The 13,335-nt window shown below is 35.6% G+C and overlaps 4 protein-coding genes across 4 annotated transcripts in view; 1 reads left to right on the top strand and 3 right to left on the bottom strand.

The window, feature by feature from the left end:
- Nucleotides 1–185: 185 nt before the first annotated feature.
- The window catches only part of LOC123699531 (serine/threonine-protein kinase D1), a 62,862-nt gene continuing 49,712 nt past the window's right edge, over nucleotides 186–13,335 (top strand). The window contains exon 1 of the mRNA XM_045646500.1: nucleotides 186–362. The gene's annotated coding sequence lies outside the window, so the exon portion shown is untranslated. The remainder of the gene's footprint in view (nucleotides 363–13,335) is intronic.
- Nucleotides 2,065–6,019, bottom strand: LOC123699882 (cholinesterase-like). The gene is made up of 4 exons (XM_045646930.1): nucleotides 5,852–6,019; nucleotides 5,423–5,601; nucleotides 4,459–5,146; nucleotides 2,065–2,145 (listed from the first exon to the last, which is right to left on the bottom strand). Exons 1-4 carry the CDS (start codon nucleotides 6,017–6,019, stop codon nucleotides 2,065–2,067), a joined length of 1,116 nt encoding a protein of 371 aa, XP_045502886.1.
- Nucleotides 6,238–8,217, bottom strand: LOC123699511 (cholinesterase 2-like). Its single transcript, XM_045646474.1, has 3 exons — nucleotides 7,938–8,217; nucleotides 6,635–7,800; nucleotides 6,238–6,558 (listed from the first exon to the last, which is right to left on the bottom strand). The coding sequence occupies exons 1-3, from the start codon at nucleotides 8,157–8,159 to the stop codon at nucleotides 6,312–6,314; spliced, it is 1,635 nt and encodes a 544-aa protein (XP_045502430.1). The 5' UTR covers nucleotides 8,160–8,217; the 3' UTR covers nucleotides 6,238–6,311.
- Nucleotides 10,196–12,344, bottom strand: LOC123699883 (esterase FE4-like). The gene is made up of 5 exons (XM_045646931.1): nucleotides 12,246–12,344; nucleotides 11,866–12,086; nucleotides 11,096–11,788; nucleotides 10,654–10,902; nucleotides 10,196–10,352 (listed from the first exon to the last, which is right to left on the bottom strand). The coding sequence occupies exons 1-5, from the start codon at nucleotides 12,342–12,344 to the stop codon at nucleotides 10,196–10,198; spliced, it is 1,419 nt and encodes a 472-aa protein (XP_045502887.1).

A 13,335-nucleotide genomic window follows, 5' to 3' on the forward strand; every position in this document is an offset into this window, starting at 1 on the left:
CATTATTTAAATATCAGAATATGCTGGTATATATAGCTTTGCGCATAAAATTTGATTATAAATAACATATTTTTTGTTATTTATGAATCTAATTGATATTTTATAAAAGTTGCGTTTCTGGACGTAAACAAATAATGTTAAATTACCGGTTACGAAACGTAACTCACGTCATGTCAGTGGCCAATCTGACGGGTGGTTCATGTTTTGCCTTTTGTATTTTACTTGTTGATTTTATTATTAAATTCAATGAAAATTAAGTGAAAAGTGATAACACAACTGTAGGGATAGTTATGCTATTGTTTTGTGAGTGCTAGCACATCGGTGGAAACCTCGCTTCTCATCTCCGGGTTTCGATTCATCAGGTAACGGTATTATTTTATTTTGACGACGTACCTAATTCTCGTGGACAAATTAAAGTTTACATTACTTATCGATCATTATTCGATACTGAAATTGCGTTCATTGATATCGAGTCAGTAATTTATTTCAGTATGGATGCTTATTCTGAACAAAAGTTGCGTGAGTTAAGCGCGTGTTTCACACGGATGTTCACTTATTTATCACCTGACATTCGAAATCTGGAAATTCCAAAAGTTTTTTATCGTATTAAGAAAATGAAAGGCTCAGCTTTAGAATAAGCAACACCTCATTTTAAATTGATATTTTTTTGGTAGATAGGTATGGTTAAGAGGTATCATTTACCAAAATATCAAGGTGCGGAGTGCATTTGTTTTTGAGATATATTTTTTTGAAAAAATTTTATATAACCTCCAACTGTGCAAACAAAACGTGATTACTGTTACTCTTTACCATGAAATGTGCAAAAAAAAAACGCGATGACATATCAAACTTCAACTCGTTTCGATAAAAGCATTTGTGAATGTCAAATTTCCGCGTCAATGACATAATATGGAACGTAAATCATAGACGCGAGCGTAACGTAACTCGTAGAGAGCCAGTGGCGGAATCTGAAGCGACGGTTTCACAAAGTGAATTATAAAGAAAATTTTGAAGATTGGCTAGTTTAACTTTTACTTTTAGTATTCAAATAGGTAGCGAGGAGCGAAGCGACGAGCGTGTTAGGTTAACTTTTGAACTGCCGCACGAGCCGAGCGAGCGAAGCGAGCGTGCCGCGGCAGCGGCCGGCGAGTGCCAGAAGCGACTTAAGGGCGATTCCCACTCAAACAAAAAAAAAAAAACTACGTAGGTTTAAACTTTTGAGGTGTAACCTACACTAAATTGGTACTTTAAAGTGTGAAATTAACCTCAAACTAAAAAAATTAATATAAAATAAAGGGGGGGGCTCCGCACCCCCCCCCCTTCACAGGGGGGTTCTACCCCTCCCCCCTCCCCCTTCCCCTCCCCCCGCCCCGTTTTGAGGTGTTGCCTATTCTAAAGTGCTTCCAAATGAAAAACTGTGTAAAGTCTATTGTGAATGAATAATGCTATAATTTATTATGCATTTTATATTTACAATTTCTAGCATTTAAATTGTAAATATAAAATGCATAATAAATTATCATTGAAACTAGAATTCTGTAGTATTCTTTAGCAATAAAAATATGTGGTAATGAACTTTTTAGAGGTTTAAAAATCGTTAGCAATCAATTAAATCATAACTTAAGGAAAAAAAATTCTTATTAGAAAGTTTTCAAATGATCAGTCTCGTTATTGATTGAGTTTCAGATATTCTTGGTTGGTCCCACTATATTTCGTACTATCAAAGTAAATCAAGTAGTGTACTTTATTCATAAACATGAAAATAAAATTCTAAATTCTATAGGTACCGAAGATATATTTAATAGTGGTATTTATTGAAAATATTCTCACATACTTACATCAGATTGTTTTCATTTGTTATATATTGTTTAAAGTATGATTAAACTAGTTTTATAAATGTATTTCACTACTAATCATGAATTTCTATCAATAAAAATTGCTTAATAATTAGAGTAATGTTTATAATATTTGTTATAAATGTGATCCCAGAATTTGAACTGCTGAGTGGATATTTCCTTATTATGAATATTCATTCCAAAGTCGAGGTAGCAGATCTTTCTATAATTAATTGTTCCGTCCACTATTTGCGGTGTGATCGGAGCCCAAACTTCTGGTATTACGGCTGTGGTGATGGGTGTAGGATCCCTGGAATACAAAACATTGATATAATAATTCCGATAGATATATTTTTAATTGATATTTTGATTTTAAATTTTATTGAAGTAAATAAGAACAAGCAATATAAGATTATAGTTAAGATTATTTCAGGTTATATACTTTAGCTTTTCATTTAAATGGAATTTCTTGATGGTTAGCTTAAAGGTTTTCTTAAAATTAAGTACCTTACTGTAATTTCTATGTAGTTTTATAACTATTTCTTGTGGACTTACGAACTAAGGTAACGGCACCGGTTTCCGACTAGCCTCCTCTATCCGACCATTTTGATTTTTATTTGATAAAACGTTTAAAATACGCGCGACACTCGTGAAACTGAAGGCTTTCGATCCAATCACTTATCGTACGTCATCTGTCCAAAATTGGGTTTCAAATTTTAACCGACATTTCGTCAATCCAAGAAAAGCTAGGCGAGGGTGTAGTTTGTACTGAATTGAATGCGAAAAAAACATAAAACGGTGAAAATAAACATTTGGATTTTTACGCTAAATACTCTGGTAAGTTTGTGGTTAATTTACTTTGAACGTTTTATTGGTGTTTTAAATTATTAATTTTAAAATATACATGCAAAGATAGCGTGTTTTTATAGGTTTTTTTGGATAAATAATTATGGACGGAATGAGGAGCTTTTCAAAATAACAACATTCCGAAATCCGACCGAATCGGTCGGTAAACGGAATTTCGCACTTTGTAAAAGAAGGTAATTATCTATTATGCATGTTGTTTTGTGGAGGTTTCGTATTAAGTTATTTATTCTAAACGCTATGCTTACATACTACACCTGTATGCGACCAATGCTAACTTTAATGGATTATTTGTAATATACGTTTTAACTGACACTCTTTTTTGATTTTTTTGTTATTCATTTACAAAGACCGGTCTGGTTTAAAAACCCTATATTTTACGTTTATGACACATAATTGCATAACTACGAAATTGTGAGATCTTTATAAGTGTACATATGAAATAGAAATGAACTAAAAATGAATATCAATTTCGGTTTAGAGGCTTTATTACGCAAATTTAGGTTTGGTCGGAATCTGGGTGCGATATATTTCCCTGTTTCCGTCCAACTAGGTTGCTTTTGCTTGCGCTGTGCTTGAGTGAAATTGCATGCGTTTATTTCAGGTCATCATCATGAGTGATAAAAAAGAGGCTGAAGTATTCTCATTAGCTGAAATAATACTTTTGGTGAAATGGATTTTAAAATTGGGCAAAGTAGTCAATGGGACATTCTAATTTAGTGTGGATGACCAGTGAGGCATTTTATGAGTTTGAGTTTGAGTAAATGTAATTTTAAACTACTACAGTCTAACATAGAGTTAGTTTTTGTTATTATAATAAATGCTCAAATATTATTTAAAACTAGCGGTCCGCCCCGGCTTCGCCCGTGGTACATATTTAAAATATCTCTCCATAAGAACCATCCTCGTACTTCAAGTAATATAATAAAAAAAGAATTATCGAAATCGGTCCACGCGTGATGCAGTGAAAAGACGAAACGGGTTTTTACGAATTTCCATTGTATTTCTATTATCATAAAGTTGATTTTAGTAGAAAATATTTGGCTGGTCGGAATCTAGCTACTCAGTGGTCGGAAACACGTGTATTTGTACTCAGTCGGTCGGAAAATGGTGCTTTCAGTTAATTTCCAGTTGTGACAGTTAAAATCCAAATTTAGGTAATAAAAAGCCATTATGAAATACAATTATGTGCATATTTTAAAATATAAGTTCGTAATCTTTCATAATATCATTTTTTCTTATGACCTCTAGAGTATTTAATTTATCTTTTAAAGGATTCATTTAGCCGTATCAATCAGTGGTCGGAATTCGGTGCCATTACGTTATTCACTGATATTATAAAAGTTTAGAACTTTTAATTAAAAATTTGTAGGGAATGTTCATTACAAGGAGAGATGGTAGATAAATAATAAAAGTTATGACTAAAACCTTGTTAATCTTACCCAACTTTTATAAAGTTTATCCACATTGTCCTCAAGATATGCGCTACAATATTTTTTGGGTTCTCCCAATGTAAATCCTTAAATACAAACTGAAATATATCTCCATGCCGAGCTTCCCAGCTCAGACTCTCATTTCTCATCTTATATGTGAATTTCATTAAGAAAACCGGATGGATATTCTTGTGTGCGTAATAAGCTGCAGATTTTACCAAGGGATACTCAATGAATACATCATTGACATAATCTATGAAGCTCCTTAACACATCCTCGGGAGTTTCCGAATTGTGAAAGTAGAAATTTTTGGTATATTTACCCACTTTTTGTTTGTCCATCATATTATCAATTTCCAAATTGTTTGGTAAGAGTGGATCAAAGTTCTCAGGTATCGTTCTGAATCTAGCCTTATTGTTTTCTACTACTTCAATCTGTTTGCAGTTACTGTACACCAACATCATTGGAATATGCCGGAAATTTCCATTGCTCAATGCATGTAATGGATCAGTATGTACTAAAGCTTGCTTAGAATTCTTTTCCAAACACGGCAGCCATTTTGTGGATGCATTTACAAGTTTATAGATTGAAATCTTTTGGAAAAACGTCTGTAGATTGTTGAGTTCCTCATCGCCTTTGTATCCTAATTCCTTTGCAGCATCTAGTGCGTGTAAAATAGGATTATAGGTCATTGACGATGGTGCTAACACTGATCCTGATTCTAGGATGACCTTTTGGAAAAGTTGGTCGCTTGCACCGGAGAGCAGGAGTAGTTCTATTGAAACAGCGCCACTACCAGTGCCGTAGACTGTGACGTCCATAGGGTTACCTCTGAACTGCACTATGTTGCGTTGGACCCAATAAAGAGCCGCTATCTGGTCCTTCAGCCCCGCGTTTCCTTGTATCCCTGGAGTACGTAAGCAAAGGAAGCCGGGTGCGCCTATGCGGTGGTTAAATGTTACGACAATTATATCCTGCTCGAGAAAGTGAGGCAGCGCGTGAAATGCGCCCCAGCTGAAATGTTGTGTTGTGTATGACTTTGAGAGTGAGATTAGAAATAAAATAATTAACAATAGATTTTTCGTAGGCCAAATTGCCGCCCATTCAATTAAATAACTCCCACAGGTATACTGGGAAATTTGTAACGTTCTTAACGTTTATTAAAGAATCCTGATCCATTTTTATTGAAGTTGACTTACGACTTAGATTAAAATATTTACTTAAATATTTCACGTTTTTACTATTTCTAATAAACTATTTATCCCTCATCTCATAATACCTACTATTTACCCGCTTTGAAAGTGTCCATCGTGAAAATGCATTATTACAGGCATGTCGGTCTGATTCACAGCTGGTATGAATATGTTGACCACCAGACAATCCTCGGTTCCCGAGAGATCTGGCTGAGGGCATTTTACTTGGTATGTGGCTTCGAATATACCGTCCCATGCTAGGAGAGGCTCTGGTGCCTACAGAGAAGTCGAAAAATAAAGTTTAAATGATAACTTCTTACGATTGTTTTGGATAGTTAACTGTGCAGTTAATGCACCATACAATTAAAAGAAAATTGATTTCTTTAATTAAATTAATAAAAATGGTAATTAATCCGCAATAAATGTCTTTACAAAACAAATATCCGCCATCTAATAATTCCAAAAGGCACTCATGAAATTGCTGTTTATAAAACATGAATCCGCCCTAACAAATGGGTATTCTGACCTTAAACCTGTCGTAACCGGTGGGCGAGCGGGCGTAGGGAACACCGAGGAAGGTGAAATGCGGGGGGTTGGGTTTGTAGTACCCCCTAACTATCCCCTGCGTAGTGCTGACGTCCCAGTGTCGCGGCACCACGCCACCTCGACCCACAACTCGAATAAATAACTGCATTATCGTTATCAAAAACATGTGCGTCTCCAGCCCAATAAAATACACCATTTCTTGTCAATTATAATTCCGTGATCCACCAAACCAAAGGTAAGCAGTCAGACTAACGTAAATGCAGCGAAAGTTATCAAAACATTTCGCTATGTTCATAACATTTGTACCTGTTGAATGTTTACGTGTGGCGTCTAAAATAGACGGAATTGATGAAACATGTGCTTGCTAATTATTTAATTTCGTAATATACCACTTAATTTATATAACATGGCTTACATTAACTAGAGGGTTGCTGTCAATTTCAATCGATACTTAAAACAAGGTTAAAAGTCGCGATAATGTTAATGAAGATAAGTAACATGGGTGATTTCAGTGTAGAACCGAAATTGTTCTCAATAAAGTGACGTTCATATATCTCGTCCCACAATTTTAATCTTTCGCTGTGCAGGTGGTCCAAAAGCTTTAATTCTGTGCCTATTTCCAAACATTCTTCTTTTTCTGGAGTCGAACCGAAAGCTTCCCATTGCACATTTTCTATGGTCGGAATCCTAAAAAAAATTGATACAATTTTAATTTATACTCATTACAGACAAAAAGAAAATCAGAAACAATATAATGAAGTACCCTGATTTTATGAAGCTAATCCATAGCTTTTTCATAATTGTTTTCATTTCATTAGCGCCTTCTTCGTCATCAGTTTGCTCAACTGTCGGTGAATCTTTTTGAAATACGTAATGTAAAGAGTCACCTTTAGCGGCGCCCTTAATAGGGCTGTTTCTATAGCCTGTATATGAAAACTCATAAAAGTAAACCGTAGCGCCCGCTTGAGTCAACGCCCTCGCCTGTCGGACGCCGGGGCTTAAGTAACCACAATCGGTAAAACACAGTGAAAGTTTATCTATCTCGTTAATTGTTATTTTTTTATAACCAAAATAATGCAATTTTACTCTATTACCTAACTCATTTTTATCTTTTTCGTCCCATGCTAAATCGTTCGGTAGTAGCTGAGACAAGTCTTCGTTAATCAAAGATACTTGTTCCTGATCCAGCCGCAGCACAGCCTGCATGCCGGCATGGTTAGCAGACCCGATCATTACTGGAATACTAATATTTTGCGTTTGTAGAGATGTCCAAAAGGATTCAACTATTAATCCTCCTTCGCTTTCTATGCAGGGCTTTAAAGTTACGTCGCTGTAGTTTCTGACGAAGGATTCTAGGTTTGAGAACGAAGCGATATTTATTTCAGCAGCCTTAAGCGGATCTCTATCTATAGCCCAATGCGACAAGGCGAAACCACTCTCTGTTATAGCTTTAGCGATGTGATGTTTTGTTTTGTTCGCAATCAATAAATAGTCAACCAAAGCTCCGCCACTCCCTGATCCACTGACAGCTATATTCGAAGCGTTTCCGCCGAATGCCTGTATATTATTCTTGACCCAATTGAGTGCTAATGCCAGGTCTTTCAGGGCAGCATTTCCTTTTACAGTTGTATCTTGAACGCATATAAAGCCTAACGGACCGACTCTGTAGTTCGGAAGAACGAGAATAACACCTTCTGGGACCAATTGCTTTGGACTGTACACATCTGGGTCTCCGCTTCCTGCAATGAAATCTCCATCGTGAATGTGGAATAGGACTTCCACGTTTTCCGCAGCTTTAGGTGCGAATACGCTCAAAGTCAAACATTCTGTTGTTCCCGTATATGTGCCGTCTAGTTTTAATTGCGGACATCGCTTTTCATGCTGTTGATTTTGAAGAGTGTCAGTCCAGGGTGCCGCGACGCTCGGTTCCTGGAAACATTATCATTAATTAAAATCAACTAGAAAATATTTAATTAGAGCGTTTACTTCGCCATGGTGATAATCGTAACAAAATGCGTCATAATGCGTGATACTAACAGTTTTTAAGTGCGCTAGAAAGTACGTACCTGCAGCGGGTCATTGGTGTGAAATCTTCCATACGGTATGTCGAAATATTGTAAAATATCTGCGTCTTCCATCTTGTAGCCTTGCACTGGTCCAGTCTCGGTCTGAACCACATAATTGTCTTCAGCGCGACTATCCTGTACATGATCCCGCTCTGGGACCTTATTATCTACCACGACTTCAGCGTATATTGGTATAATAAGGCACAGAAATAGCTCGATCATCGTAAACGGTAAACTTCATTTATTATTTCGCTTCCATGAATGTTTTGATTCGATAGATATGCTCGCAAGTCGGGGGGAAATGAAAACAATATAGCAGAGTGGCTCTTCATGTAGGCTTTCGAAGCGAATCAATCAGGCTGAGTACTGTCAGGTGGAATATATCTTATATTGTTTTGAATAGTGATCTCGGTTCTGGGGAATGGGGATTAGTTGGATAGAAAGGTGAAAATATACGGGCGTATTTTGAATGCCTCCACTAGTACGCTTTATGCTCAACCTTTTTTTTATGGAATAATATATGTATGGTATCCAATTGTCCAAAATTCCATAAAAAATAACGGTATATCTGTAATTTTGGACTATAGAACTATGCTATAATAATGGCGAATATCACATTCAAAGAAATGGGATACATAAATTATATCCTACACATAAATAAAAACTTGAAGGATTCGAAATTTTTAAAACCTAACAATAAATAAATCAAATATATTGAACAATATGTTATGTTTGCGATGATACTATAGAGCTTTTGTGTTATCAACATTATCACAAGCGCTGATACGGAATTTCCAAGCTTATCTTACGAAATTATGTAACGTCGCGTTGTTTTAAACAAAGTATAAATGACATTTTTTGACATGTAGGTACTACCATAGGTTATGTGGAAATTATGAGCTCGGCACTTTTTGATACAATGGTTTGGTTTTTAGAGTATTGGTAGTTCAGATTGACGTTGCCTTAAATCGACTACATTTTATTCACATCATTGCTGAAGGCACTTTATTAGACATGGGACAGGTAGTATTGAAGAATAAGGCATTTTATAGGGCTAAAAAGTCAAACAAAAAGCCTAAACTCTCATAACAGGTCTGTAATCTGTATCTACAGAGCGAACAAATATTATAATTTATTTCGGTTGTAAAACTGTTTTGCATAGTTATCTGGAATAGAGCTTAAATCTATGTGTCTGTCTGTCCATGTATGTTGTGTGAAAAGGTTTTATTTATCTAAACTATATATAATATAATTATAAAGCTGAAGAGTTTGTTTTTTTGAACGCGCTAATCTCAGGAACTACTGGTCCGATTTAATTGAAAAATTATTTCGATGTTTCATCACACTAAGACCAATAGGAGCGGAGCAATGCGGGTAAAACTGCAAGGCACAGCTAGTTTATTGATAAACAGGTGTATTCAATATTATCCTGAATAGGACAGGCTTCAGAAATCTGAAGCTAGATACCCGTGAAGGTAATATCGATCATCTAACGGCTGTCAAATGCACTGCCGTAATAAACTGGGGCAGTGTATTCTGGAAACTTTAATTTATGTATTTAACCTATTTTTTAAAAGGTTAAAATCCTGTTTGTTTTTCTGTCTGTGTGTCTGGTGTTTCTGTTAAGTCTGTTCTGTTAAGTAAGTGTTATACAAAAAACGCCTATCAGTTAAACAGTCTTATTCAGATAAGTTTAATTCCTGTTATTTGGTAAGTTCAGATACAAATATAGTGCAAATATAATTTAAAAATCCATCAGCACTCACTTGAGTTTGATTTCTGCCTGAAAAAATCAAAACTTTTCAAAACAAAAAACTTTACCACAAGCCCTACAATACTCGCTGTCCATTAAAAAAATCTCAGCTTAAATTATTTTATGATTGCAAAATCATACACAGAAAAATATTAATCGGTTTATTTTTTGTTTCAGGTAAATTTATGATGCTTTCTTTTTTACAATAAAATAATTTTATTTAAAACGCTGTAATACAAGAACCGCAGTGGGGTAAGTTTTCATTACACCAGAAAAAATATATTTACGTAGATATGATTCAAAGTAACAACCACTTTGCAATATTTACAAACAACAACATATTCTCGTAGCATGTCTTTATTAATAATTTGGTTCTCGTAGCATGTCTTTATTTAATACGTAGAAAAAGAAGTCTTGTTATTTAATTTAAACATGTTTAAAAGAAAATTTTAATACAATAAAATTATATACAATCCATTGTTTGCATTACATATGCATCTAAGCTTTAATGTCTCCTAAAATAATATTTCTCGTATATCCCCTCCCACATGGCCATTTCTCTCCTGTGGGGGAAGTCCATCATTGTGGGGCTCGTGCTAATGTCCAAGAGACGAGGGTACTGGGATGCCATGGTGTCCCATTCCACAGGGCCTGAAGGCTTGCTGTAAATTATAAAGAGGTGTAAGGAGATGTAAATGTTCGATCATATAAAAGTTTTGTGTAACATATTATACAATTTACATGTCACATGTTGCATATCTGAACTTAATTCGTGTGTCTTTTCATCGAAATAAATAAAGCCATGAGTAACTAGCAAAAAGACAAGAGATACGTAGACAATGGCAGTGCTCAAGGAAAGGCTTACTATATGTATATGAAAGACATTCGACACTTATCCTAAAAAAATACCTTGCCTTTTACGTATAAACTTCTCAACATACGAAAATAATAGTAATAACTCACAGATCCTTAACAAAACTGGTCCAGAGCTGGATCATGTGTTGATGAACCGCCACGTCGTCTCCATCAAAGTCTATGTCACTAGGGAACAAATAGGCGAGCTCGTCGGAGTGTGCAGCTCCTGACTTCTGCACGTCAGCCTCGGGAAGAACTCCCACGTTACCAGAGTGAGAGAACTGGTAGAAGTATACCGGACTGTGGCTAGCGTGGAATTTCACACTGCGGTAAATATGGTTCAGGAAATAAGCGTCCCTGAAATGTGTGACGTTTTTGATACGTGATCGCAAAGTTTATCCTTTAATATAAACTTTTCAATCACTTGTAAAATAGCTTGAAAGTACATTTTTATTAATAGTTCGCTAATCTGATCATTTTCACTTGAAAATACTGAAAATAAAACCGTTGCTACCTGTGAATCATAAATATTTGATTTATAATTTCTAACCTGTAATATCCTAAAACAGAACTCGTCGTTATATCGTTGTTAAAATACATATCCGTAACTTGCTTTATAATCGGCCTCATTTCTCTCTCGCTCATCGCTTGAAACTCGGCAGGAAGCAGGTACGACGTGTCTCTCGCCATTTTCTTAATGGATTTCACATCTTGTAACGTTGAAATAAATATGTACGCTTCATCCGTATTGTATCCGATGATCAACGGAACGGAACTCATTTTGCCTTTCATCAAAGTGTTGTAAGGCGCTTCCGAGAAAAGACTTTCCTCGTTTTTAATAGCTTTTTCAATGCATAGGCCAAAGGGGAAGTACGGTACGTCTAGTTCTTCAGATTGTTCAACGATGTCCATTGTGGGGGCTCTTAACAGTTCTGTATCATTCAGCATCAATTGGAGATATTGTGTTTTATCGGTTGCGTCATAGTTGAATGCCCAAGGTGCTAGAATACTACCGCTCTGTATTATTGCTCCGTGGAAGAGTCCATCAGCCATGGGTGTGATTGTGAGAGCCTCGACGATCGCAGCACCGAAGCCCTGACCGGCTACCACCACTCGATGGGGATTGCCTTTAAATGCTACTATGTTATCTCGCACCCATCTAAGGGCTGACACTATGTCTTTTACACCTACGTTTCCCGGTATATGATCTTCTTGCGAACATAGGAAGCCTATTGGTCCGATTCTGCAAAATATTAAGCACCTTTTATTCTTAAACATTCAATTGCTTATAGTAAAATGTTTACTGGATATGCATCTTACCTATGTCGAGCAATAACTACTATAATGCCCTGTTTCACCAATTTATCTGGATGATAGTCTCCACTGCTGCTTTTCACCCAGACAAGAACTGGCCAGGGTGCTCCTGCTGCTTTCGGAACGTAGACGTCGAGCTGGAGGCAGTCGGTCGCTTCTGATCTGAACGTGCAGTATGGATCGTGGGATTCCCGTATACCTAACCACGTTGGAGCGATGTTGCCTTTCTAGGAAGAAGTTAATCAATAATGATAAAAGAATAGAATGGAGGAAATATTTATGAATGCATAAGGTATTTGTAGAATATTTTACTTTTTCTTTTATAAAAGTTTCTTAGAAGTAATGGGTTTCATAAAGATTTATGTTTATTCATATGATAATCTTACCTTAAATCTTCCTCCATACCCGTTCACAGTAGCATACGGTATACCAATATAAGAATCGAATCCCTCATGCTCTACGCCCCGTATCCGCCCCTGTACCATCGATACTATACTTCCCAGGGATAAATGCACCAGACCCAGTAACATACAGTATATTTGGACACACATTTTCGGATACCGTCTGTGTAACTGGGCTCTGTTAAAATATTGTGGTAATTGAATAGGCGGTCGCGTGCAACGAGGTATATCTCGCAGATATATCAGTGCTAAATGGACGCACTAAATTATTTTAGTGCTGCAACTGTGCTTTGGATTTATGGGGATATAACGTTGCATTTTAATTGAGTTGTTGTTTATCTTTGACGTTGTGTAGTGATTAGCAAGAGTAACGACTTACGGCTAAGAAGTTTTGCTTTTAAAGAATTGTTGGATTTAAAAAATAAACAGATGCGTGTTATGTTTTGGAAACAAACAAAACAAAAAAAGGAAATCATAACAATTTGAAATAAGTTTTATGAAATGAAGTTACCAAATATTTTCTCCTATCACATTGATGATTCTAATTGATTCAATGATTACAGTTATTAAGAATGGGATGATATTATGTTAGTTTAATCAAAAAGTTATTAACGTTTCGAATTTAAATTGTTTTAATGTGTACGTGCCGAAACTTAATGATCATTTTATAAAGAAAAAATATTGAATTAATTAAATTATACCATTAAATCTATACTTATAAATGCAGTAAATATGTCTATCTGTTACCATTTCGCGGCTTAGCAATAGTAGGTACAATATCGAATAAATTTACATAGAACATATATTTTTAATAAAATCTGTATTACAAGTTAGCAAGTAGATCCATATTATCCCAACATCACATAACCAGGTAAAATGCACCATACGGCTAATCATAATGGATGTGAATTGAGCAAACTTTCCACAATTTGCACTGAAATGGTGAGAGTCCAATTGATACACATAACAGCGCTTTTATCTACGTTGTTATATCTGAAAATTGTTTTATTTGACCAGTTTGTTTTATTGTACCAAATAATGCAATATGGGTATTCCATTAGTTTTTAGAATGTTT

Source organism: Colias croceus, chromosome 18, assembly GCF_905220415.1.
Source record: "Colias croceus chromosome 18, ilColCroc2.1".
NCBI classification, from domain to species: domain Eukaryota; kingdom Metazoa; phylum Arthropoda; class Insecta; order Lepidoptera; family Pieridae; genus Colias; species Colias croceus.

Excerpts from the sequence above, each read along its gene's own strand:
- LOC123699882 (XM_045646930.1), bottom strand. The coding sequence starts at position 6,019 with ATGCAGTTATTTATTCGAGTTGTGGGTCGAGGTGGCGTGGTGCCGCGA. Across the intron at positions 5,147-5,422 it reads GATGGACACTTTCAAAGCGG|CTGGGGCGCATTTCACGCGC; the intron begins GTAAATAGTAGG and ends ACAACATTTCAG. Across the intron at positions 2,146-4,458 it reads ATATGATGGACAAACAAAAA|GGATCCTACACCCATCACCA; the intron begins GTGGGTAAATAT and ends TTTGTATTCCAG.
- LOC123699511 (XM_045646474.1), bottom strand. The coding sequence starts at position 8,159 with ATGATCGAGCTATTTCTGTGCCTTATTATACCAATATACGCTGAAGTC. Across the intron at positions 7,801-7,937 it reads ACACCAATGACCCGCTGCAG|GAACCGAGCGTCGCGGCACC; the intron begins GTACGTACTTTC and ends TAATGTTTCCAG. Across the intron at positions 6,559-6,634 it reads ATTAGCTTCATAAAATCAGG|GATTCCGACCATAGAAAATG; the intron begins GTACTTCATTAT and ends AATTTTTTTTAG.
- LOC123699883 (XM_045646931.1), bottom strand. The coding sequence starts at position 12,344 with ATGGTACAGGGGCGGATACGGGGCGTAGAGCATGAGGGATTCGATTCT. Across the intron at positions 12,087-12,245 it reads GGTATGGAGGAAGATTTAAG|AAAGGCAACATCGCTCCAAC; the intron begins GTAAGATTATCA and ends ACTTCTTCCTAG. Across the intron at positions 10,353-10,653 it reads ACCAGTTTTGTTAAGGATCT|CAAGCCTTCAGGCCCTGTGG; the intron begins GTGAGTTATTAC and ends TATAATTTACAG.